At 40.2% G+C, this 25,878-nt stretch overlaps 1 protein-coding gene across 3 annotated transcripts in view; it reads left to right on the forward strand.

Moving 5' to 3' along the window:
- The window catches only part of spop (speckle type BTB/POZ protein), a 98,884-nt gene that overhangs the window by 65,702 nt on the left and 7,304 nt on the right, over positions 1-25,878 (forward strand). For all 3 annotated transcript variants that reach the window (XM_053444037.1, XM_053444036.1, XM_053444039.1), the window contains 3 exons: positions 16,155-16,332; positions 22,026-22,081; positions 25,523-25,645. In XM_053444037.1, coding sequence (XP_053300012.1) covers positions 16,155-16,332; positions 22,026-22,081; positions 25,523-25,645 — 357 coding nt within the window. The remainder of the gene's footprint in view (positions 1-16,154; positions 16,333-22,025; positions 22,082-25,522; positions 25,646-25,878) is intronic.

Consider the following 25,878-nt stretch of genomic DNA (forward strand, 5'->3'; position numbering starts at 1 on the left):
TCATCACAACTGCTTATTACAGGAAGAGGGAGGAATATTGATATAAAATTGTAAAATACAGCACATTGCATACTTGGCATATGACATACGTTTACTTAACAGAGCACACAGTGACACAATCAAAACCTTCATAACTGTGCCTTAAAGGTGAAATTATATATAAATGAAAATATTGTTCAACTAGAGGGATAATTAGACTATTGTAACTGTCGGGTGTGAGGTAGAAAAATAGGCTAAGAGCTTGGTTCAGCTGCATGTTTCGCTAGTATTCATGTGTAGGGTTATTAGCAGTCATGCAGGCTTATGCACCACTGTGAACCACAAAAGGTTGACGAGTGCATGAAGGATCAGTGCCTGCATGTGGAGGCTGGAAGAAGGTGTTTTTCTCCTGATTGATTTATCTTCTGCACATACTCCATCTTTGATGCAATTTACTGTAATGCAGTGCGACTCATGTCTTGGCCACTGCTCGCCGGTCGGAGGTCTTTTCTTAAAGGCTCCTCCACCGTGTCCCTCCTGGGGAGCGGTGGCGGCAGGAGAATAAATGAGTGGGGTGCTGATGTTCAGCTGTTTCCTCCTCTTCCTCATAGTGTTAGTGCGGCTTGCCTCTCCTGTCGGTGGGTAAGCACTTTGCTGGGTGACAGCACCCATCCTTCACAGGGCCCTGCCATATGCTGTGCTGCTGTCAGAGGAGACGACTGCAGATGCTCCAGCTGCTCCCTCCCTGCACGCACACACACACACACACACACACACACACACACACACACACACACACACACACACACACACACACACACTCAGACACGCGCCCAGAAGAAGGATTGATTGAGGGAGAAAGGATGCACATAGAGGTTTGGATTTTTCGTAGGAAGGCAGAGACAATCCCTCATTTGTGGGAAATGAGGTAAAATATATTTATTTAATTCAGATTTTCCACAACTGAAAATGGAGTAAAAGTGAAAGAGGAAAAATTTGGTGTATCCTCTAAAAGGGAAGTGTTGATCTAAGTCAAGGGGATGGAAATAAACACGCTGATTGAGTTTGCGATACAGGAATAGAATGAGGAAAGAGAGCACAAGCTTCCTCCTCCTCTTGCAGGGGGATTTTCAATATGATCGCTTTTTGGCACCTGTTTTTTGAGCCATAACGGATCCTTTTTATTTGTCGTGTCTTCTCAACAATTTTGCACCCAACACCACATCCACAGGTCTTTTATATCCCATCAAAAGCACTTTCCTACTCCCAGAGTAAAGACCATAGAAATGAAAGAAACGGGCAACTCTTCCTGCTTATTCATTCATTTATTTATTTATTTTGTTTGTCCAGACGTTTCCCTCAAGCACTGTAGTTCAGACCTCAGAGTCTGTGATTCCTCCAGCAGAGAAAACAAACTACTTAGAAAGAGACCCAAATGGTTGGGTCCCGGTATACTGAAACTCATGCACTGCCAGTGGTAACACTGTGTGTGGGTGTGTGTGCGTGTGTGTGTGAAAAGCCCATGTTAAAAAGCCTGTGCCCTGCAATGTGCACAAAACAAGGTTGGCCAAACACAGCACACTTGGCTGTGAGTCGGGGCACCGGCCACATCGCTTGTTCAGTAGCTTGACTTCAAATCATGCATGAAATATGCCTCTGTCTGTACTGATTCACCCAAGTTCCTCTGTGTCAATAGTAAGCCCATCTGCCTTTCTATGGGCTGAGCCAGTGAGATTCAAACCGCCAGGTCCTTCCACACAGCAGACGAAATGACCACTGTAACACATGAACAGGCACATACAGTGGGATGATTATGTGAAGGAAGATTCAATTTGAATAAAGAACAGTGGCTGTCTTCTTAAAGTTTCCAGCTCTCAGCAGAAAGTATCGAGTCTCATTTTGGCTCAAGTTGTTTGAAGTTATAACCTTTAAGACTTTAGTGCCGGTTGATTTAGTGTCACTGTCTTTGATGGTGACAGCAAGTGTGGTTTGATATGACAGGTTAAGTCCAGAAGTCCATCAAGGACAAATAAATCATTTAGGTTATCAGACCACTCCCCTTTTTTACTTTCTTTAACATTGAAATATACAGCATTCCAACATTTTCCCCTCTGCTTTTGCAGTGGTATGCACTCTAGTTTCTTTCATATTCTTTACTATTTTCTTGATTTGATACCCTAAATGTGTTATGAAACATCATGATTGACAGCTGAGTTTCCAGGAGGAAGTTAAAATGCTTTATATACAGTCCTGACAACAACACACTTGTTTGGCCTTGGTGGAGATTTGCCTTTACCAAGTGCCTTTGTAGTTTTGTCTTTTTTTGTGGTGATCACTTTGCAGTTTATCGTATTTGATTTGTTGTGGGCTGTTAAGTGACACGCTGTTCTTTGCCTGCTACTGTCCACAGCTGCTCAGACTAACGACCCAAAAGTTTAGTGGTTATATTTTTCCTTTTTTCTTTAAACAAACCAAAAATACAAAACCAATTATCTTTTGAGCACCAAAGAAAAGACTGATCACACACGATGCTGTGAAGACAGCACAAATAAGCTTTTTTATTCTCTTTAAAGGTTGAATAAGGAGGTTGAATAACAATAATTATTAAATGAAAAGAATAGTCTGCAATGAAAAAATGTTTTTACTATCATATTCTTGTGAATGAAACGTTTATCTATTGACTTTAACATCTTTCGGATATGGGATCTATGTTTGTTTAACGATGTCCGGACCATATCAGATTCTGTTATTAGTCTCAGTTTTAGCCGGTTCAGTGACCTGCTGTAGCCGCCGGAGGGCTGCTCACTCTGATGCCTGTATCAGAGCGTCTCCTGACTAAAATATTCTGTAATCACTCTGAACGTTTTGTGGATTTTTCGTGAACAACGAATAAAGGGGGAGAAGGAGAGCTGCCGAGTGCATCTGTGACATGGAGCCAACATCAAGCCTGTTTCCACTGCCTGGCTGGAGAGAGGAGGGCGAGTCATGCATTATAAAAACCTGGTGTTGAGTTCTGTGCTTGGGGCATCAGACAAGTTTAAAGATTACAGATCTTTCAAATTGTTGTAGATGAGAGGTGCTTATGTGCATGTTGTGTGTATATATACGGTATGTGGTTTTAGTGAACAATCTGCAGGTTCTCGTTACCTGTGTCTCACATCTCATTTCACTGTCAACAATCCAACATATTGAAAATGTATCTGAAGCAAAGACTAATGGGATATAATTGGATTAACCTCTTTTACAATGCAGTGTGATTCAACATGGTATGATGTCATGCAAAATAATAAGAAGCTGTGCAATTCAGCATGGTACAGATAGTTTGGTTTTGTTTCTTCGGTTCATCTGGCAGCAAACCACAAATCATATATTAAATAAAAAAGTATTGTGTTTACTTCAAATATTTGTTTCTGAAGTAGTCCTGCGACTCAGTAAACATCTCATTTATGCTGTTTCTTTTTGACCTCTGAAAGACACTTTCAAACTTCCTCTTCACAAGTCCTTTGTTGTGCAAACAGGAAAATAGTCTCTCACAAATGATGAAATAAAACCAGGCCTGGACTTTATCTTAAACCCGTCCATGTTTTTCTTCTTCTCTGTTTCCAGTTATGCTCTTATAACCTCAGACATTTAGCTGTTAAACAATAAAAGATGCTCGGTTTTAACAATGAAGCATAGAGCATTGTGCTGTGGTGCTTTAACAGCGCCATGGCATGTTTTACAAATTGCATTTTCTTTTATAATCGTCCATCTCACTTGAAAACCTAACCCTAAACATTTAATTTGTACCAATTCAGTGGAATGTGTTGCTCTCTAAAAGACAAGATAATCCTTCATTGATTCCACACAGGGGATATACACCTATTACTGCATCCAGGTCAAGAATATATATACAGGTAAAAAGAATAGAAATACATTAACTATAAACTAGAACTATTGTATATGAGAACAACAGACTCCATAATCTATGACTTGCACACAACTCGTGTAAGACTTAGCAAGAGAAATCAATCCTAATATGAAAACATCATATAATAATAATCACTCTGCATAGGGCTGATAATAATAATTATATATAACTATATTGGATTTTACAACATCCCAACTTGTTTCTGGTGCACAATTTTTTTAAATCCGGGCAATTACATTGTGAATTTACGATCCAGGCCAGGCAAATGAGAGCGATGCTGTTGCAATGATCTGTTTGATGTTAAACTGAAAGTAAAGGAGTTAAAGAACATAGTGTCGACAACAAAGTGGAACCCACCTCTTTGCACCTGACAAACACTGCCAAGTGCAGCCATTTTCAACACAACAGGATAATGACAAATTCATGCCTATTTCTAGATTGAATTATAATGCACCGTCCTTTTACGGCTCCTGCAAAAAGAAGTTTATAACGACTCTGCAGCTCGACTTTTAACCAAGACCAAGAAGAGAGAGCACATAACTCCTGTCTGAGCTGAAGTGCCCTGTTTCTTTTTGAATTGATTTTAAGGCCCTTTTCATTATAGACAAAGCTCTTAATGGCACTGTACCCTCATACATCTCTGACCTGTTAATATCCAGAAAAGCCATGAGATGTTCCAAAGCTGGTATTTTGATCGGGACCAAAGCACTCCACAAAAAAAACAGATGCTTTTATGATTTATTCGCCAACACTGTAGAATGCCCTGCCTGTTCGTATTTCAAACATACAAGAACCTCTGTGAACCGCCTCAAAAAGAACTTCAAAAATACCTCTACTTAAAGGTTTTAGGTAACACATCTTTAATTAGTTTTAGCCAAGGTCACATGACAGTTGACCTGCTACTGTGACAGCCAAAATTGAATTTCCAATTGAGAGATTGTTTGTAATTTCACCAGAGCAGGTGTAGCCTATACTGGACTTGATGTGGGTTGTGTTTTGTTGTCGTTTTCAACCTTTCCTCAGCTTCTGTAATTGACTTTGTGTTGTAGACACACAATTGAAATTTGTTAAGCGAACAGTCTATCGCTGCTATTTATATACCTCGGAAATAATAATATTGCTCAGGCACAATTGTATGTATAGCTGTGTGCATGTGATTGTTTGTGATAAAGTGAAAAGCAACCTCGTGACCACTTCTGAAGCTACATCCATACAATTACGTTTTCACTTGAAAATAGTGTTTTCAAACTAAAGCTCTGTCTACAAAAGCCTTTTGTCTCCATATTAGTTTAAACTCTCTTCCATCCAAACACAGCTGGAAACGCACACATGACCCCTCACGTACATAGAGCATGCGCTCGCCAGTGTGAACAGGAAGCAATTGGTATTTTGTTGAAGAATTGTTGCAAATTGCTAAATAATAGCTTGTCTCCTACACATGTAAACAGTTGTAACATTGTAAAATACAATGTAGTAAAGACAACTGGGTAAGCAGCAATTGTAATTGATTATCCATTTTGCGTTCTACACTGGTAGCCAAGGTGAATGATGGTTGTTTTCTTCGGAAGAGGGTCATGTGATAGGAGCCTGACGAATCAGCGCATGTTACATCGTGACCGAAAAGACCCAATCAGCAAGCGATGGTGAGTGTCTACATTATCATTTCAAAACATCTCTTCTGTTCTTCCAGACTGAAATGCTGTCCTGGAGTTTTCAAAATGAAAACATGGCCAGTAGCGATTCCAAACTGAATCGCCAGATTAGTCTGGACTTTAGAATATGTTTGGATGTAGCCTTACTGTTGAGCTCTACCTCTGTAACATCAGTTGCACATGGGTCATTTTTGCATCATCCTGTTTGTATAGTTAGTTACCTGTTGTCTCAAGTCATTTCGACATAAGTCTCAGATTCTGATCAGATGATGATGAGCCAAAGATGGAAACAGAATATTTGCTTAGTCAAACAGATGCTTATTTCCAAGTTAGTCATAACTAATATTGAGTATATGATGAATACCAGATTTTACAAGCTACTAAAAATTTCACGACTGTCAACACGACTGTGTGACACAAATATGAGTTTATAGCCATTAACAAATCTTGACAGCTTTATGTCGCATTAGAGATATGAACTCACACTGATTGCCACCTAGTTAATGTCAATAGCAAAGAGGAGAGCAAGAAGGAAATTATCCAAATAAAAAGAAAAGAGTTAGATTTCCTTTTTCCAGCTTCAGCAAGTGAAAGCACATGAGGATGTGTGTGTGTGGAGTTTGATGAGGCAAGTGTAAGCATGTTTCTGTCCATGTCTGTGCATGAGTCTGTTTTTCTCCCTGATACCCGTGTTTACGTGTTTGAAAATGAACGGGACTGACTGAGAAATGAGACGAGGGAGATAAAAGAACAAGTGTTCCATAACTTAATGAATTTCATTTGATTTGATGTTTTTTTTTTCTTTTTCAAACTATTCCACGCATGGTAAAACACTGTAAATCCATAAACAAACACATAAACAGGCAGGAATTGATGCATTATGAATAAATCATCTGGGCACCGAAACTCAATATTAACTCTGCATTGCCTGGAGGGTTGAGAGGGAGCTTACGACAGATCCATCTTGATGTCTGTGGATCTAACTGGGAGGCGAGCACGTTAGCAAGTACTTATCTCGGGAACTTAATTAGCAAAACAAATGATGATTATGGTGATTCAGTGGCAATGATTCTTCATTACTGTTATTCTTTACCTTGAGTTTTAAGCAGAATGCATCATGACCATTAACGCCAACAGGGATTAAATAAATTTTCCATTCAGACAGTCAGTTGAGAGGGCATGATATCGTCACCATTGCTGGCTGAGTTACCAGGAAATTTGTCATCAATGTGTAAAGATCTCAGTGGATGATTCATAATGACTTTTGAGGTAAAAATGATAATTACTTTTCATTTATTTGCTGTAGTGCTGTCAGTTAAACGCGTTATTAACGGCGTTAATGCAAACCTATTTTAACGCCGTTAATTTTTTTATCGCGAGATTAACGCAGAGCTGCCAACTCTCACACGTGTGTGTGTGTATGTGTGTGTGTGTCCTCCCAGATAGCGCACCGGTCCGGCGGCTCCGCCCACCGCCACCGCGCACTCGCTCAGAGAGACACAGTGAGATCAGAGCTCGTTCACGTGAAGTCGGTCACGCTCAGTGACTGACTGCCTCTTAACTATGGAAACAGGGAAAACACAGAGCTTCTCTGGTCTCAGCTGATCAGAGATCAGCGCCTCAGCGTCTTGATCAGAGCAGAAGCTGCAGTTGGTTTCTACCGATCTTCAGTATCTGTGTTCGCCTCCAGTCTGACCTGCTCTCGCTTTTTGTTTTAATATTTCGCCAACTAAAATATATATTTTTAAGCTATTAGGCTGAAGCTATATGTTTGTATTTATTTAAAAATAGGTTACTTCTTATATAAGCAAAGAAGTAGTAGGCTTAACTTTTATTGGTAACCTAACTGTTACTGTTCATTGTTTCTGAAATAAGAGGCCTAAATGCTATGTTCACAGCAAACTTGAAAAAAAGAAAATATTAAGCCATGGTTTAGCTGCACTATAGGCTGAGTCCTTGTTTACCTGAAATGTGCACTTTATAATTTTATTTTTTATCGCCCTGTTTGGCAATGTTGTTTTTCAATAAAATAAAACATTTGCATAAAGCAAGCCAATTCACTTTTCCATGTTCATAAGAGCATTAAAACGAAGAAAAAAAATTATGGAAAAAAAATAAATGAAGGGACATTTGGAAGAGATAAAAATTTGCGATTTATTGCGATTAATCGCGATTAAATATTTTAATCGTTTGACAGCACTAATTTGCTGGGAAATTTGTCCCAAGAAGGAACCCAAACATTTTTGTTGAGTGCATCTTCATTTGTCGGAACTCTTGGATTTTCTCTGTACATTTGAAGGTTAAGATTTGGCCCTCAAAATTGTACTGAATTGAACACCTTTTATTTTAGTTTATTCATCTTTTTACCATGGATTTTTTTGTGAAGGACTTTTAACTTCTTTCAGATAAGTGCTATACAAATAGATTTATTATATTTTCCTGTTGTTCCACAAACCATTATGTGCACTGGTATATACAAGTAACGAACTCAAATCAGCAGATTGGTTGTAAAATCAAATTTGTTATCCTATCCAAAGAAAATGGGGTTGCAGCCAGGCGTTACAAAATACATACAAAACATCATTAATACCACAGTTAAAGCAAATACCCAAGAGATGACAGAGAAAAAAATACAATACAATCCTGTTTTTTTTTCAAGGAGACAAAGATGAGTCAAAGCTTATTGTACAAGAAAAGTGTCCTAGTGGCATCAATTGTTCAAATTCAGCATAAATAATCAACTATAGCTTTCCTACTTGAAAGGTAGAAGCACATATTCCCTATGAAGGGGTTGTTCATTACAGTCCAGTATGGCCTGCACCTTCCTTAAAAAATATAACTTTGTTTACCAGCATGATATTAGCAAGAGGGAAGAATCTTTTCTTTTTTGGTCACTTGTTCCCTGTTATGGTCCAAGCGTTTGATAAAATGTCAGCCAACAGATATAATGCCAAGTGCATACATGCTTCCAAAGGAAAAATCCTGTTGAGTTTTCACTAGCCTGTGACCTTTCTACTTGTGCCACCAGCAGGTGATACTTAACAATTAAGCTCCATTTGTATCACTATGAAATATAACTAACCCTTAATGCTTTAGTATTTAGGATCGTTGCTAGCAGATTTGACAGATTTTGTCCATGCCCGCTTAGAACGACACAAGTAAACATTTTCTTATCTGACGGCCCTGTAGCAACAGGACATCATCATTTAATCCAAAATCCAATTTTCATTATCACTACCATGATAACAAACACTTGACAAATGACAGGAAACAAGAGTGGTAATGGCAAGAAGATGCAAATGTTGACTTTTGTCATGAATTTTTTTTTGTCTTGACAGGAAAGTCTGTAATACATTTTTGCAGCAGATGCACAAATGCATGAGATAACGAGGTGGCGGAAACTCAACTTATCAATCATCAGAAATCACTACAGTGTATTTAACGTCAGCTGATTACGTGGATTAAAAAGCTTGGGACAAAATCATTTCTCCACATATGTGGCTTAAATCCTTTACAGATTGTAACCCCTAGAGTTTTTGTAACCCACTCCTGCAAGCTGTCATATGCTTAGACTTAGAGGTGTTTGTCCCAGCCTGCTCTCTGAGTGTGCTTATACATGTGTTTGCTGTGCGCCCGTTCATGCCATGTGATATCTTCTCCCACTCACACTTCCCTGGCTCATGGAGTTATTTTACCCTTCCGTTTCTGCTTTGCTTGCGTTTTTTGGTCTTTTTTTCCAGTTTGCAGCTTTCGTCCCTGCTCTCGCACAGCAGCATGTATGTTACGTGTGTAGAGTGTTATTCATTCACTCTGAGCATTCAGACCTGAGGGAGGAGACCACCACAGCACAGCTATTTTTTCTTTAATCACATCATAACACTCATATACGCTGCCTTTGCATACGTAAAGAGATACTTCCATTTCGAACATGGTAACCGTCAGTGTTGTGCACGTTCACACCTTTCATGAACTAGTTCAAAGTTCAGTTCATACAAGTAAACATGAATAGTTCCCGTTCATAGTTCACCATTTAAAATCGGAACTAGTTCATAGTTCAGTTCATTTCATAGTTTTAGGTGGAAAGTGAGGCGCCAGGCTGTTCACACCGGACGCGCATTTCTCAGCACCGGTCAACCCGCGATCCTGCTTTCTCAGCTTGTTGTTGAATGTAACCCGTTCAATGTACTGGTTTGGGGGTATATGATGATGGTCTCCCCCGCCCCCCCCCCCCCCTCCGCCATTCTCTCTTTTTATCTATATGACTGCTTGTGTGGCTGTAGTGGATGGGCAGGGGGACATTTAATTATGTGATTGGAAAAATTGGGGAAATTAAAACTCCAGGACAATAGAAGGGGAATACAAAGTATGTGATGCATATTTGATCATTTATATCATATCAAATATGTCATCAATATCGCCGAAACCATCGGTGCAGGGCTTGCACAACACTGGTAACCAACTATACATCCACTAGAGGGCAACGTAGAGGCGATAGCTTTTTGATAACCACAAACATGGCAATGAAGGAGGAGGTTTTGATAAAGTACATTGTCACCTCTGTGATCGGCCAAAGTAACATCATATCCACCCCTTTAGCTTCTTACCACCTGGAAAATTCTATCCTTAAGAAGTTCTGCTATTGTTAAAATGTCTTCCTTGTGTCCTTTGGTTATCTCGCTTGAACTAATGGCTACACTGCCTCCCCATGATTTCCAGTAGTACTGCTACATTTTGTTAGGTCCATGCACATAAGCTTTCAGGAAACGAGCACAAATACGGACAAAACGAATAAGTTCAGACATGAGGCTCTATCCGTTTCGATATATACGTATATAGAATTGAGCACGAAAAAGCATTTTCAATTTGGCCTAAACAGAGGTGACCATTATACTATACGCAAACAGTGAGTTAAGAATTTAGACACAATAGTTCTTCTTCAATATAGGCTTTCCATTTTACTCAAAAATATACATAATCATCAAAAGTGTGCCAGTATCGACAGTATGTTATTTCACTACATCCCTGTCCGTGAGTCCAGTATGAGAAGGAGTGTTGAAGAAGCAGGAAATGCAAGGAGAGAGAGAGGAGGAGGTTGACAAAGACCGAAGATGACAGCTAATAGCGTGAAGACTGTCAGGGCGGCCAGAGCGTCTAAATAACCAGGTGCTGCGATTTAGTTTCTGCCTGGTTAAACACTGGAATAATTGGTCAAGTTAGCCAGTAATTAGACCGACTTTACCATGCTGCGTCTGAGAGCCCAGCTACGGTTCCCCCATGCTAATTGGGCTATTTATACCGAGACGCATTGACCAGGCTCGCTGGCTTCCTCTCCAATTTCAGCACTTGTTTATTTTCTCAGTTTGTGCTCAGGACACGGAGCTGGACCTCCCTCCTCCTCCTACTCCTCCTAAAGCCATTTTTCATTCCAACTTGAGCTCACTGAACTTTTGTCCTCAGCCTTCGGTCTCTTTGTCCATCTGTCTGTCTTGTCTGTTGTTTTTTTTCACATTTTTTCTTTTTACTCTTCCCCTTCTACAAAGCAGCTGCCTTTCGTGTCACTGATCAGTGTTCTATGAATGCCAGTGTCTGTGCTTGGGACCTTCTCCTCCTCATGTGAATGAGCATTCCTCGAAAGTATGTAGAGATGGATGGATGTCAGCCAGAACTGCATCCTTACTGGAGTGGGATTTACATAGCCAGCTGTGGAAACCAGACTGTCACATACAGGCACACACACATGTTGTCACGCATCACTTTTAGGGGCATCACATTGAACTGGTTTTAGTGGTCAGTGTTGAGTTTGTCTGTTCCCACCTGGAACTAAAACACATCCTCACTGTTCCATCTGTGACAACCTAAGATTGAAACTCTCATTGATTCCACTCTATAGGCAAAGAGTCACGTGTATCATTTTTGTTTACAAAGGACAAATGAAGTTTGATGTCACTATGTTCGTGTCAGCGTGTCAGCGTGAGCCAGTGAGAGAGAGGAGTCAGGAGGGGCTGAATTAAGAGAGATTAGAAAGGTATCCATTCATGTGATGATCAGTGTTGATATTTGGCCACAAATAAATCAGCATGTGGGCCCTGAGAAGAGTCAAAATATATTTGATTGATTGTGAAACTGTAGCAGGTCAGAGGACATCAGCTGAGCAGACGGTCCTTCATATGTGGCCCAGGACACTTAGGTTCCCACGTTGAGCGATCAAATCTCAAGATGCTTTGAGTAAGCGTTTGGGTGCATTTAGACATGTTCTGAGCTGTGACCACTTGTGATTGCACCACTCAGGATACAAGTTAATACGTGGTCTGAATGGGGTCATGGACTTGAATTACTTTCCACGCCGCTTAACCCTAACCATAACTACTAGCCTGGCTACCCCTGAACCAAAACCAAGTTCTGACGCTTAAAAGGCAGTGTGTACCCGTTGGGGATCTTAATTTCTGCCACCCTAGTGACTATCATGGGATAGTGTGTATTCAAGTTGAAGTCACCATAGGGGTGAAAAAACAGGAAACACACACACAGGAATTTTTTTATCCATCAAATTTTTCGTCTCTGTGTTCCTTTCATTTCTGTTCCAGAAATGAGCAGCTGCTTATGAGAGGCCATCTCCAATTGTAGATCCCTACAATAGCTAGAGCACACACTTCCGTCCCCTTTTGTGTGTCATGGTTTCTCTCTCTCTCTCTCTCCCCCCCTCACACTCACACTCACACTCTCTCCCTCACTCTATTCTGTCCGACTGTCACTTGGTATCTCTGCATCTGTGTTCTCTTTGCCTTGTATTATCCCTATATCTTCCCCCTCTCCTCCCTTTTCTCACTCTCCTTCTCTGTCGTATTATCTTCCTCTTTCTCTCTCTTTCTGTCCTTTTCAGGCTAACCCTCAAACCTCCATCAGGAGCAAACAAGTTCCTTGACATTCAATTTCCTGCTTGCCACGCACTTCTCTATTGTTTGCGCTTTTCCTACTTTTTCAGGTCTGTTTTTGTGCGAGGTGAATAGGTGGATGGACGTGGCGTTGGGCGAGTGGGCGGGCAGAAGGCTGGAGGGGTGGGGTAGTTGGGTCTCAGCTTCCCTTGCTAAAGCTTAAACAGCAAGGTCAGTTTGAAATGATGTTGTTGCCGTTTTCTTGATAACAGCCCTGAATGTGTTTGTGTGTGAGAATTTGCTCCATCTTTTTCTAGTGTTATCTCTTACCTGACAATATCATAATTGCTGAATAAAATATAATCCTAAAGTATTCTTTGAATTAATAAAATTCCTTATAATAATGTAGTACGATGTGAAAAAGGTTCTTAAAAACATGGTTTTGTTTTGAAAAATCCCTAACATATACAAAACATGTAGCACAACATGCAACATAAGGATAAACAAATCACCTTGAATGGATGGAAATCATTATAAAACATAAACTTAAAACATTTTGTGTGAATTTTTTTTGGCTCACATTTTCAAAATAAAAAATATGTTGATTAATAGTAATAAACTCCTGACAGGTTATGTTTTCACCCCTGTCAGTTTGTTTTATTTGTTTGAAAGAAAGTTTACACAGAAATAACTGTTTTCAGGAAACCTGGTGGAAGGATGTGGTATGGGTCAGGGGAGAACCCAAACAAATTTAGGTGTGGATCTGAATCCGCAGGTGGTTCCAGTTTTATTTGAATTGTTTTCATTAACTGTTATATTGTGAGATATTTGATTTATTTATCAGAGAATAATTCATGGACCTTGATGAAAAATCGGGTGCAGTCTGGTGCAGATTCAAATGAAAACCCAGATCTAGTGGTTTTAAATGTGCTTTCATAAGTGGACTGTTGGGCCTTTGTGGAGGTATGCACTCTACTGAATGCCAGTCAGTATGAAATAAAAAAAATAAAAAATACAGAATCTCAAATTTTCCAGTTATATTTTACTGTAAGCTTAATAACACATTTGACATTTTGACAAGTTAGATCTCATATTTCAGATTTGATTGCATTTGTTACTGTTTCATACATTATTGAACAAAACAACTTCTACTACATGTCTACTTCATCAGCTACTGTGAAGTAGACATAATGTTCTTTCTCCCCTGTACATTCTCACCTTTCCACAGAAGGATGATTTAATAATATCACACACAGCGTGAGGCCGTCGAGTACTTCAGCATAATTCCATCATGATGAAAAAGTTCGGTTTGCCAGATAAGTCTAGATTAAACAATGCGTACGTATGAGCCTTCAATATTATTATGAAGAACAGACACCAGAGTTCACAGACAATCTATTTGTATCAACCCGCTTTCAGAAGAGCCACTGCTGCTTAAGCAATCATCTGTGCTTGGTTTATCAAATATATAAATATTATCTCTCAAGTGATATTTTTAGCGTTGAATTACTTAAAAGTTTATACAAGGCCAACTCAAGAAATAACTTCAGCCAAACAACTGTTAAATTATATTGACCAGTATGGTTATTCATGAGAAGTTAGGGCCCGAGCACCTACGGTGGGAGGCCATATTGTATTTTGAAGGATTTGTATTTCCATTTTGGGCTTTTTCAGGGCCTAGACATGCTCAAATTCTTACCAAAGTTTGCAGGAAATTCAAACCCCAAAAAGTAATTGTATTCTGGAGTAATTTGAAATGGGCGTGGCAAAATGGCTCAACAGCGCCATCTAAGGAAAAGCCCCTCAGCTAGTTTTCACCGATCTACACAAAAATCGTAGCCCAGGTGTATCATGACTAGACCAAAAATTTCAGTGATGTTAGAATCTGTTGATGTCTTAGATGCAAAGATGAAAGATTTATATGATCTGAAGAGAGAAAATAGTGTTTTTGACCTGAATTAATCTATAAGTCTAGTATAGTACCTTCTAGTAGGATCCTTATTTTCATCATGGTTTATATATTTGTAATTTTGTTCAGAGAAAAGACCAAGTGACCCATCTCAGACAGAAATATGTAGAAAGTGAAATAGCAGAGTCTCCTTATTCCTTTTTTTAGCAGCCTATCAGTGTTAGCAAAGAGTTTGATTGGATGAGTTCAGGCATTTCAGACATTTGATACCACACCAATGATGTCATGTTTTCACACGTGTCTGTTTGTTTGCTAATTTGTTTGCAAGCAAGATTCCACAAAAATACAGAATAGGTTTGGGGACATTGGCCAATAAAGAACCCATTAGAGTTTGGTGCGGATCTGGACAAAGGAGTAGATTTAAGAAATTTATATCACTTTCTTCTACAGTGTGAAATAGAATGTTTTGTGATGTTTTCACTCAATTCCAAGGAAAGTAATTGTTGTATCTTGATTAAAAAGTCTGTGTTATTTGATTTACCTTGGAGAAGGTTGCACAACAAAGAGTGTGGTTAAATTCTGAAATGGTAAAAAATCTGAACAAGACCGCTTTACACAACTTTCTCTCATTGCATTGCATTTTATTAATTTGTTATTTGTCACAACTCAAATGCTTCTGTTCAAACTAATCAGGAATTTTTATAAGATGATCGCTAATATTTCTCAACCTGAGCAACTTATATACTTACAAAAAACTGTAAGATGCTGTTATTAGATGTACAATTAACAATGTTGAATTATCAGTGTTTGACAATGTCATTAAGACATATAAACAATGTTGATATCCTCTTGAGTATTAAGACTTCAGATGTAGCTTCTGTATCACAGTCCAGTTACAGTCACTACAACTGGAATCCTGCAATGAAGCATCTGAGTGCATTCAATAGCACCAACACGGATATCTGCACAATAGATTACTTAGCTTGCTGAGCAATGGTCCCTGTTTGAGTCTGCCAAGATGCAGGAGTGCGATGTCCATCTAAAGTTGTAACACTCAATAATCATCAACCATTTTTAGTTGTAACATTCATAGAACTTTCACTTCAGGAACCCTGATCGTTTGAACCTTCTTTGCTTCAACACTCTATTGATGCCATCAGGGGAACATTATAATATTTTATACTTTTCCTTATTCCTAACTAACCAGCCAATTGACTAAGCCTTTGTTCTCAAACAGGCTGCAGCCACGTAATTCATTTTTTGATACAATGGCACAGCAAGCAGGTCAAAAGCTGCAAGTCAATCAAGGCAGTCAGAAATGTCTTAGTAATTGTGTTGTGTGTGTGTGTGTGTGTGTGTGTGTGTGTGTGTGTGTGTGTGTGTGTGTGTGTGTGTGTGTGTGTGTTTGTGTTTGTGTGTGTGTGTTTGTGTGTGTGTGTGTGTGTGTGTGTGTTTGCGGGGAGTCCTGTTGAGAGATAAATGAGTCTGCTTGACATTGTCTGGAACAGGTGGTGAAGTCAGCAGGGAAGACATACAGACAACAACAGACAACTATCATACACACACACACACACACACACAAAAAAAAGAAATGCACACACACACACTCACACACCCAATTTGACTTCAGTGCCGATTTTCTGGCTTGTTTGAGAGTGCAGCCAGTCCGACTGGATAAAGAGGAAAGAATAGGTTGTCTTTGAATAGCCCCCATGTTGAGTGGCTTCTCGATTGATTACAGAGGCGGAGAATCCACATTAATCACTCACAGCATGTTTGAGTGACAGAGGAATTTGTGCTTATGTACTCTGTGTATGTGTGTGTGTTTCCAGGTGAGTGTGGTGCAGGACTCTGTGAACATCTCAGGCCAGAACACAATGAACATGGTGAAGGTTCCTGACTGCAGGCTGGCAGAGGAGCTCGGGGATTTGTGGGAAAACTCGAGATTCACAGACTGCTCCCTTTGTGTCGCTGGCCAGAAATTCCAGGCGCACAAAGCCATCTTGGCAGGTGAGGATGTCCTTTCATTCATTCGGCTACATTTAAAAAATGCGGACGGGTACCAATCTTAACACGTAGTTTTCAATCACAAAAAAATACTTTGAAACTTGGAATCAGGTTCAACAGGCTTCCTGTCTTCTCATGTATGGAAATGAAATACTTTGATTTTAGTTAATGATATATTCATGAAAACAAGAATTTTTCAAGTCATTGCGGGATCTTAATTCTTGACAAGATCATAATAGGATACAGCAATACTCTGTATGATTTAGTCTCTTTTGCAGTAAAACAGGAACGGCAGAATACAGTGAAAACCACCCATTTTATTTAAAAAATATGTCCAAGATGACATGATCAGATTGCTTTCATATAACTTAAATCTGCTTTTATATGACTAAACAAATACGTACACATGTGAAGGCCCCGCATCCCAATCAGTGAACCATGTTTCCCTGAGTCACGATGTCTAAAGCTTTCTCTGCAATACTATTGTCCATCTCACGGCCCTGAGGAGAAGCGTTTTGACCGCTCACTCCCTCCGCCCGAAGTTCTGTTCAGCAAATGTTTTAGGGTCTGTTCTATGACCTTGGTTGCTATGGCAACAGCCAATGGCAACTTGGCTATCCCATCATTGTCTTTACAGCTACGCCAGGATTATTATATGTGACACTGCTTAACCTAGAGACCTGAAGAAGGAAAATATTTTTCTAGATACATTAAAATGTGGATGCTTGGTGTTAGTGATGGTGATAATTGGTGATGATGACCATTAAAGCTGTGCAAAAAATATATATATATATAAAAATGAAAATTACATTCAATACAAGGATTAAAAAAGAACTAAGTTATGAATATATATGTAATGATGTAAGTACTCAATTCATATATTTTGTTTTTTTGTGTTGTTAGGCTGTCGGGTATATTAAAATGTAAATGTTCATACAGTATGAGTGACACCACTGTGAGGTACATAATAATAGTCCTAATAGTTTTAGCTCGACATCACCTCCAAACTAATACGCGTGGTGGAGTTATTAATTATTCATGGTGGAGTTTGTCATTATCATCTCGCATTTCATTTCAAAGTTTTATTCTCAGTCTAAATGCTATTTCAAATGCTTCTCCTCAGTGAATTAAATTCCAGAGGAAATCCTAATACAAATTATTAATTTTAATGAATACTACTGCTTGCCACAGGGATGGTTAAATTAGAATATATTGAATATCCATACAGGAATCAGCTATTGGCACCTTCAGCACCTGCGTGTTGTCTTCTTCTTCTGTGGCTTTCAGGAATCCATATTGTTCAAACACGGCTAGTCGTAGACACTTAAAGAAAAACAAAACAACAACAATGATGCATTTTGAAACATTTGTTGCAGATATTGACACTTTTGTGACAGCCAGCATCAGGTTGTGAAAAGTTTGAGGGAACTGGTGAACTGTGTGTCTCTGCGGAGGCAACGAGAGGCTGTTCATTATTGGATTTGTTGAAATGTGTGTGTGTGTGAGGAGCCATTTTAATTATGTGCTGCTGTGGTTTGGGGTCCCCCCCCCTCTCTCCCCCTCCCCGCCCTTCCCTTCCGCCCTCTCTCTCTACCTCGCTCTGCTCGGCCCAGACGACGTCCCTCCTCCTCGTTATTCCCCCTCTCGGTCGTTCCCGTGACAACTCTCCCGGCCGTTAATCGCCGTGGAGACGGACAGAGAGGGATCAAACGAAGGAGGAGAGCAACGGAAATTGGCTTCACGTCGGCCATGTGATCTTCATACCGCCTCGCTCTGTCTCTCACCTTCTCCCCTGTATCTCTCCGATACCTTTTCTAAATATCTTTCTTTCGCCTTTTACTTGAATGTTCTTCCTTTTAATACTTTCTTCTCCTCCGTTTTCCTCCACCATTCACCGTTCCCCATCTCCTACCTCCTCTTGAGTTTTCACATATCCTTTTATTTGTCCTCCTATCAGTCTGCACTTCTTTATTCTTCTCTCATCTCATTTTCCCTCTGCTCTCTTTACCTCCTGTCTTTGTCCTCTTCCCTCTTCCTGCGACTTTCTCTTTCTTTTCCTTCTTTCACTCTCTGTGACCCGCTCTCCATCCCTCACTCTCTGAAGCCTCTTTCATACAGAGACCCTTCTAGAGAATGCCATCAAGAAGACCCCTCACTATGCCGCTTTCGCTCGTTGAACCAAACAAAGCCAGTATAATGCTGCTCCCCTGTTGGATTTCAGATAGCACACTAGTGTTTTGGAATCTAAGGCTTGATGTGTAACACAACAGCATATGTCCTGCAGTGCTCTGTCTCGTTTCTACACAGATGTTCGTTCGCCTATGTGACTTCCACCGCCTCCGGCTTAAAGGCGTATCAACAATGTCCCCTCATTCCTTATCACATCTTTTATACATATTGGCGAGACAGAATAAAGGTGCAACATTCCCGCCTTGAATGCGCTGTATAAAAGGAGCTTGTCTCTCTCTCTCCTCCACCCCTTCCTTTTGTTGCTGCAGTATGAGCTCACCAGTACCGAGCTGCACCAGACAGACTTATTGTGAGTTTGTCCCCATAGTCCACCTGGGCATTCAGGGCTAACTTTCTTTTCAGTGCATAGTTGGATGTTCACTCTATTCTATGTCAAAACTAGCCTAAAGTATTAAAGAATAATCATACAAACTTTTTCTGACTTTAACTGATGTATAAAGAAAGGATTGATACCAACATCATGTTCATCAGGTTGCTGGTTTGAATCCTGGTTCAGCCACGGTCTTTTTGTGTGGCATGGGATTTCTGTTGAAAGTCATGTTTTCTCCCAAAGTTCAAAGACATGCAGGCTGGGGTTATAGTTTAATTGGAGACTCTAAATTGAGTGTTGGTTCTGAAGGTGAGTCTGAATGGTTGTTTGGCTCTATAGACTATATGTCAACCCTGTGATAAACTGGCGACCTGACCAGGGTGTGCCGAACCTCTCGCACAGGTCAGCTGGGATTGGCTCCATCTCCCCCTGTGACCATTAAAGGATAAACACTATAGCTAATGGATGGATGAATAGATGAAACTGACTTTCATGCAATTGTTTGGCATGCTGTACAATTTGACTTATCGGAAATTAACCAAGAACCTACAGCCAATCTTATTGTCTTTGAGACATCCTGAAGCGAAACTCACTCTTTTTAGTTTGCTGCTAGTATTTTCTGAAACCAATCTTCATCACTATTGAGCTGTTTCCACAAATCAACTGTTCAAAAGAAAAAACATATTGTCTGGCCCGCTTCCCTTGACTCCCCTGTAGACAAAACAATTTACCTTTTCAGCAGAAAAGAACTGTGCTACGACTTTAATTTTCTGATTGCTAGCCAATCCCCTTGGCACTGACAAATATGTAATCTGTTACACAATCATGAAATAACAGGAACTTTCTTACCAGAACAATGTCTGAAAGTTCTTTTTTCTTTTCTCGGACTCCTTCAAAGTTTTGAGGACACCCAGAAGTATAACTTTGGTATTTTTGTTTCCTTCCTATCCTTGTACATTACTCTGACCCTGAGCCACAGTTTAGCTGTAACACATTGTGTGCAACCTGATGTTAGTTTGTTTTAGTCCATCCATCCGTTATCTTTACCGCTTATCCTTTGAGGGTCCCTGGGGCAGCTGGAGCCAATCCCGCCCTGGACCGGTTGCCAGCGTATAGGGACTACATACAGAGACAACCATTCACACTCAGACTCACACTTATGCCCGATTTAGAGTCTCCAATTCCGTGTGCACTGAAGCAGTGTGAGAAGAGCTAAAGCTGGAGCACAGGAAATGTATGCACAATTAGGGTATCTTTGAGTGAAAGCGCAGGGTTTTAAGTGAAAATTTGAACATGAAATCCATAAGTCTCAAACTGAAATGTCACATTTTTTAATAGAGATAAGGAAATAACCCACAGTGGTGAAAGTGATAATGGACTAGGGACAGCTATTTCTCCCATTCAGGCAAGGCTCTAGTAATACTTATTTGTGGCTGGGGCAGAGTTGATGGATGACACCCTATTTCCAAATGAGTAATTAAATTGGTAGCTAGCTCCGCAGTTAATAACTGATTACTAAGCACTTAAATTAATTAGCATACCACTGACTTTGACACGTACTTAATAATGTGTTAAACATTTGTTAAATTTTAATCACTAGTTAATTAGGCGCATATTAAAAAACAGTATTATAAAGGGTAACCCAGTGAGCACATCATCAAACAAAGTGAACCAAAAGAAGAGAGCACTGGTTGAGATGTGATCCTTAGTAAAAGGCCAAGCACTAACATTCGAAGAGGCACATTCTTCCCGCGCTGGTGAACAACTTCAGCCTCAACCTCATCTCTGGGATTCAGCCTCAGTGGATGCAGAGACTAACCACCATCATAGGATGATAGGGAAAGTATATGGTGTCGTTGCCTGAAGCCGAACTGCACAGACAAGAGGGGGTGATTACTTTCAGCTTGCACAATTATCATACAGCAGTGGAAGTGATTGATGTTATTTGAAGCCCAGTGGTTGGATCAGGTACCGAGCAGCGTCGGTCTGTGCTTGAGATTAAAGATGACTTCTTCATCTGGGGGTCACGTCGGTGATGATTAGAGAGAACACACACTGTGGAGCAGTTCAGAAAGTTATACATCAACTTCTCGGTATTGAAACTCAAATACCAGAATCATAAATTTGTCTCTGTTGTAAACACTTTGAAGTCACCGTTTCAGTCATGATTTTGTTTAACTGAATCTGTGTTTACTTTGAGTATTAAATACAGGTACAAATCTACTTGACAAATTTAAATCTGAGTGAAAATTGGAATCATTAAAATAGATCCTGCATTGCAAACATTATTTTTAACCATTTTCTTTTACATTTGGTCAATTATCAGCAGCTCTTTCTTACTTTGTCAAAAATTGTATTTCTCATTTCAAGCATGGGTTAAACTGATGTTTCTGTGCCTCAAGAATATTTAGAAACTGTAGCACTTCGTTTTGAATTTGTAAGGACATAAAAACCCATTGAAAGTCACCTAAGAAGTGTGAATTTATTTTATAAAAATTGAATGGCATTCAGTTGAGCAGACACCTGAAGTCACACCAAATTGCAAAGACTCGTAGATATCAGCTGCCTAAATATGTCTGGAAAATGAGTGAAAATGGAAAAAAACAGGCAATCTCAGAGAAAGCGATGAAAAGATGAAAGTGCTCAATCCGCACCAAAGTGTGATGGGTTCTTCCCTGACCCACACCACATCCTTCCACCAGGTTTCTTCATCCGTTCTGTTGTTTTTGGATGAAAACACACACTTCTTGCATGGCAGAGTTAATAAACCGTATACCTTCTCTCTATGCCACCATGTTAGAAGAGTCTATGTTGAATAGCAGCAGTTGACCATGGGAAGACAAACGTTAATTAAAGCATAATGTTTCAAACAAGCTCCAGTCTAGTCAAGTCTATCAGCATCAAATAGTTGCTAAACAAACCTGAGAGGTCGTCATGAGTCTGTCAGCAGGAAGGAGCTGCAGTCAACCTTTTCCACTCGATGCTTCTACGGCTGTCGCTGCTGTCAATCATCCGCCTCACTCTGCTCTGGCCCTGTGGCAGGCTGTTAACAGATATCAGAGACCTCGCCGTGTAACCACATTGCGCACAATAACAAACCCCCTCTCTCTGTGTCTTTTGTTTCCCTCTGCCTCAGCCCGCTCGCCGGTGTTCAGTGCCATGTTTGAACACGAGATGGAGGAGAGCATGAAGGTGAGTGCAGCACTTGACTCTGTTGTTCCCGTTTCTCCTCTCTGGCGAGTTCAACGTCTACATTTTTATCTTTCTCCCTGTTGCGTCAGGAAGTGCTCGCGTCTGAAAAAGTGTCTGCACGTGTTCCGTTACCCCTTGTTGTCTGCAGCTCCGATTATCTGGTGTCCTCACAACAGCTATCTGCACAGTGGTGATGTGATTACTGGGACTTTGAAATTGTTCTTAAAGCACAAGGTGCTATTTGTGGACGGAATGAGACGGCACCACTGAAAATGAGTCACTTCCGCCTCAGTTTCGGTAATTTCTCTGTTTCCACGATGAAATCTGGGTTGAAGGAGGGAGTTGGTGCTGTGGTGCCTTTTGGGGGCTGAGTTTCAGATACAACATAGGAGCTGCACATACTAAATATTTTAGACTAATACCATTACCAGCATTAGAACAAATTGAATTACACCCCAGACAATATTTGTTTTCGATCATAAGCACATAACCAAAATATCACCTACATGTTGTGACTCTTACATGCACCTAGCAGGACATTTTACAGCACAAATTAGGTTGTCTGTGCTGCCTGAGGTGTTGAATTGTGTCCGATATATCATTAGCATTACTGTGCCGCATTCCCTACCAAAGTTAAGTCACACAAGCTTTAAAGTGAATTTCTTGGACAGAATCACTGCAGTCTGTGGATTTTGCTTATGTGGTTGTTGTAAATCAAATTCTGACCTTTGAGGGAAAAGAGAGACAGAGAGTTCAAAATGGCTGAGGCAGTTGGAGCCAATTTGCAGCTCTGCACCATCCACTATTATTTAACTCTCTTCTCTCCACTATGAACTGCTCTGTAAAAAGAGGAATGGGTTAGAAACAGTTATAATTCAAGAGAATATCTAAATGTATCTTTTTGATTGAAGAAATTAGGAATTAAGCTTGTTGCATTGCTTTTTGCCCATTTCCTAACTTCACTCAATGAAATTATGGAAACATTTTGGGATTAAATGCCACAACAAGGTAAATAGCCAACACCCTAAAATAGAAAACAGAGAGCTTTTGTGCCTGTTCCCAACTGGTTAGTCTGTTTGCAGTTAGCTCAGAAGCTGCTATAGCTTTCCAACAAGCCGTGCAAATAGTCACGACCATTGACTGTAAATCAAGATGGACCACAAGCAGCTTCCCAGAAATGAAGCCAAGGTGTTTTGATCGCCCACTGGTGGCTGGCTGCAGTATAGGTCATGAAGTCCACCTTCTCCTTTATCAAACGAAAAAGTACAAAGTAGACACGTCCAACAAGGTACTTTCATTTGATTTATTATTACAATTATACTTATATATATATAATAGATTGTTCTATTACTGATGTCTGTCTCTGATAAGTTTAGTTTGAACTAATTATTTGATGCTATTAAAAGGGGGGAAACATCATAATTGACACCTAAGATGGACTCACAAGCTTTATCCCCCACCACTACGCAGATTCTGGCTCCTAATGTGAATGATGGCGCCGTCTGTCAGTGGGAAAGTTTGGTTTAATTTCCAAATCTATCTAATATTTACGGTCCATGGTCACAAGCACCAAAGGTCTGGAACACAATCATTTGTGAAGACATGATTTCTGCTGTTCCGATTCCTGGCATGACCATTGGCTGAAATGCTTTTTTTGCTAATGCTAATATACTGTATCTCTGATAATAGATAATATTGGCTTATAAATACAGTCTATATTTTAAATATAGTGGCTGAAAACAGTCTGAAAAAAGTATTGTAAAAATAGCAAAACATTAAGGTATGAATTCTACAAACTCACATTTAAGTTGCAGTGGTTGATTGTCACTTTATGTGCAGTTTAATAGAGCTCTGGCTAGAACCATCTCATCCATTGTGTGCACTTTATTATCTGAGTTCATTGCTGTAATTGTTAAGCACTGTAGCATTGAAAGGGTTTTATGGTAACTTAAATTGAAACCTCTGTGATTTAAATTCTTAGTTGTCCTGAGTGCAGTTGACGTGATTGATGCATTGAATAAAAGTGTATATGTTTGACTTTTCTGTTTTCTGTTATGTTTGTTTGTTCCCACGTGTGTGTGTGTGTATGTGCACATGTGCGATGCTGAGAGCCCTTGTGCCACAGTTGGTTGTGCTCATATGATATGAGGTGGTGAGATTGAACCGTGCTGATTTAGCCGTCACGTCAGCGGAATATTGATGCCTGCTCGGCTCGAATGGGGAAATTATAAAGCATAGAGCCAGGAAATGCATCTTAATTGCTGTTTAATTGGGCGTCTTCATCAGTACGAGGGAGAGAGGGTGGGCCATGTCCCTGTACGATTTACAGAAAACAGATAGATGGGTAAACACTCTTCTGCAGCAGGGATGATGCTTTTATAGTGACCGTCTCCTCTGCATAGAAGAGAGACAAATGAGCTCAGACAGAAGCTTGCTAATAGATGACTGCTCTGTGAATAGGCTTCAGATACTGTAACTATATGAGTGAGGTCTAGTTACGAGATACCGTTGACAGCTCGCCTTCGCAGGAGTGAAACAAGTCCTGTTTCTCATGTGACCTCCACTGTGGTTGCTCTGTGCTTCTTTTTCTCTTTTATTATTTCATTATCACTCCAACACACTGCCGTCGCAAAATTAATACTGGATTGTGTTCACAATATCAAATTTGGTGTGTGTGATGAAGAAAATTACTTCTCAAGGAAGAGCCCGTAGTTAATTTAAAAAGCAATATGCTCATAATGAAGCAGGAGATTCGTGTTATGCGTGCTCACATATGTTTGTGTGTGTTATCTGAGCTCCATGGAAAAGCAGACCCCTTGCATCCGGGCTCTCCCTCCATTATTCCTCCGTGTCTTTATGTTGCTGTCGAGTGGTCAGAGTTGTCACAAATGCACTAAGCTGTTGGTACACCCAACCTGACCCCGCTAAAACGCCCCTGGTCACCGTGGTGACGATAAAGCACTGTTATAATTGGTTTACTGCTTTGTTCTGCCTCTCTGTGCAGAGGGAGAGGTTCAGGTTACCGTCACTGTGCCAGCGAGCGATAAAGCCGCTCCGCTGGCTGCAGGCACTGTCAAGGAATGAATGCTTGGGATTAATTTTCAGGAATCAGCGGAAAAGAGTTAAAAAAATGTACTAGAATGGAGTTTTACTGAAACGTGTTCAGACTGCTCAGAGAATCCTTTTAGTTTTCTTTCTTCTTCTTCTTATTTGAAACTTGTTTTGAATCACTGCATGGCTGACTGTCCCTTTGTGTGCGAAACAAGGTGAGTGAGTTTAATTCAGATTTTAAGGTTTCGGGGACACTCGACATGAAATAAAAAAACACTCAGCCGCCGCCGTGTGTGGTTTTGAAGGATTGTCAAAGCGTCCTTTTCCTCCCTCGCCTTTTATTTTGTTAAACCCTCTGTGTATTCTCTCCTGTCCTCTACTCCCATTCAGAACCGTGTGGAGATAAATGACGTGGAGCCAGATGTCTTCAAAGAGATGATGTGCTTCATCTACACAGGCAAGGCCCCCAACCTGGACAAGATGGCTGATGACCTGCTGGCTGCAGCTGACAAGGTACAGAGAGCGTGTTTGCGTGTGGACGTGCGTGCACCTGTTTCTGTGGACATTTACTCACAAGACAGTACGCATAATAATTTCCCCGAAAACAGACATTTAATGTTTAGTTCCCGAGCACATTCACGTTTATAATCTCATCCATACATGTTGTGGGAGGTATATACAGTTTACGCACTCATTTACAATGAACCCGTCACTGTGTGTACCCTTGAACTGACCTTGTATCTATC

This window comes from Pleuronectes platessa, chromosome 16 (assembly GCF_947347685.1).
Source record: "Pleuronectes platessa chromosome 16, fPlePla1.1, whole genome shotgun sequence".
In the NCBI taxonomy this organism is placed as follows: Eukaryota; Metazoa; Chordata; class Actinopteri; order Pleuronectiformes; family Pleuronectidae; genus Pleuronectes; species Pleuronectes platessa.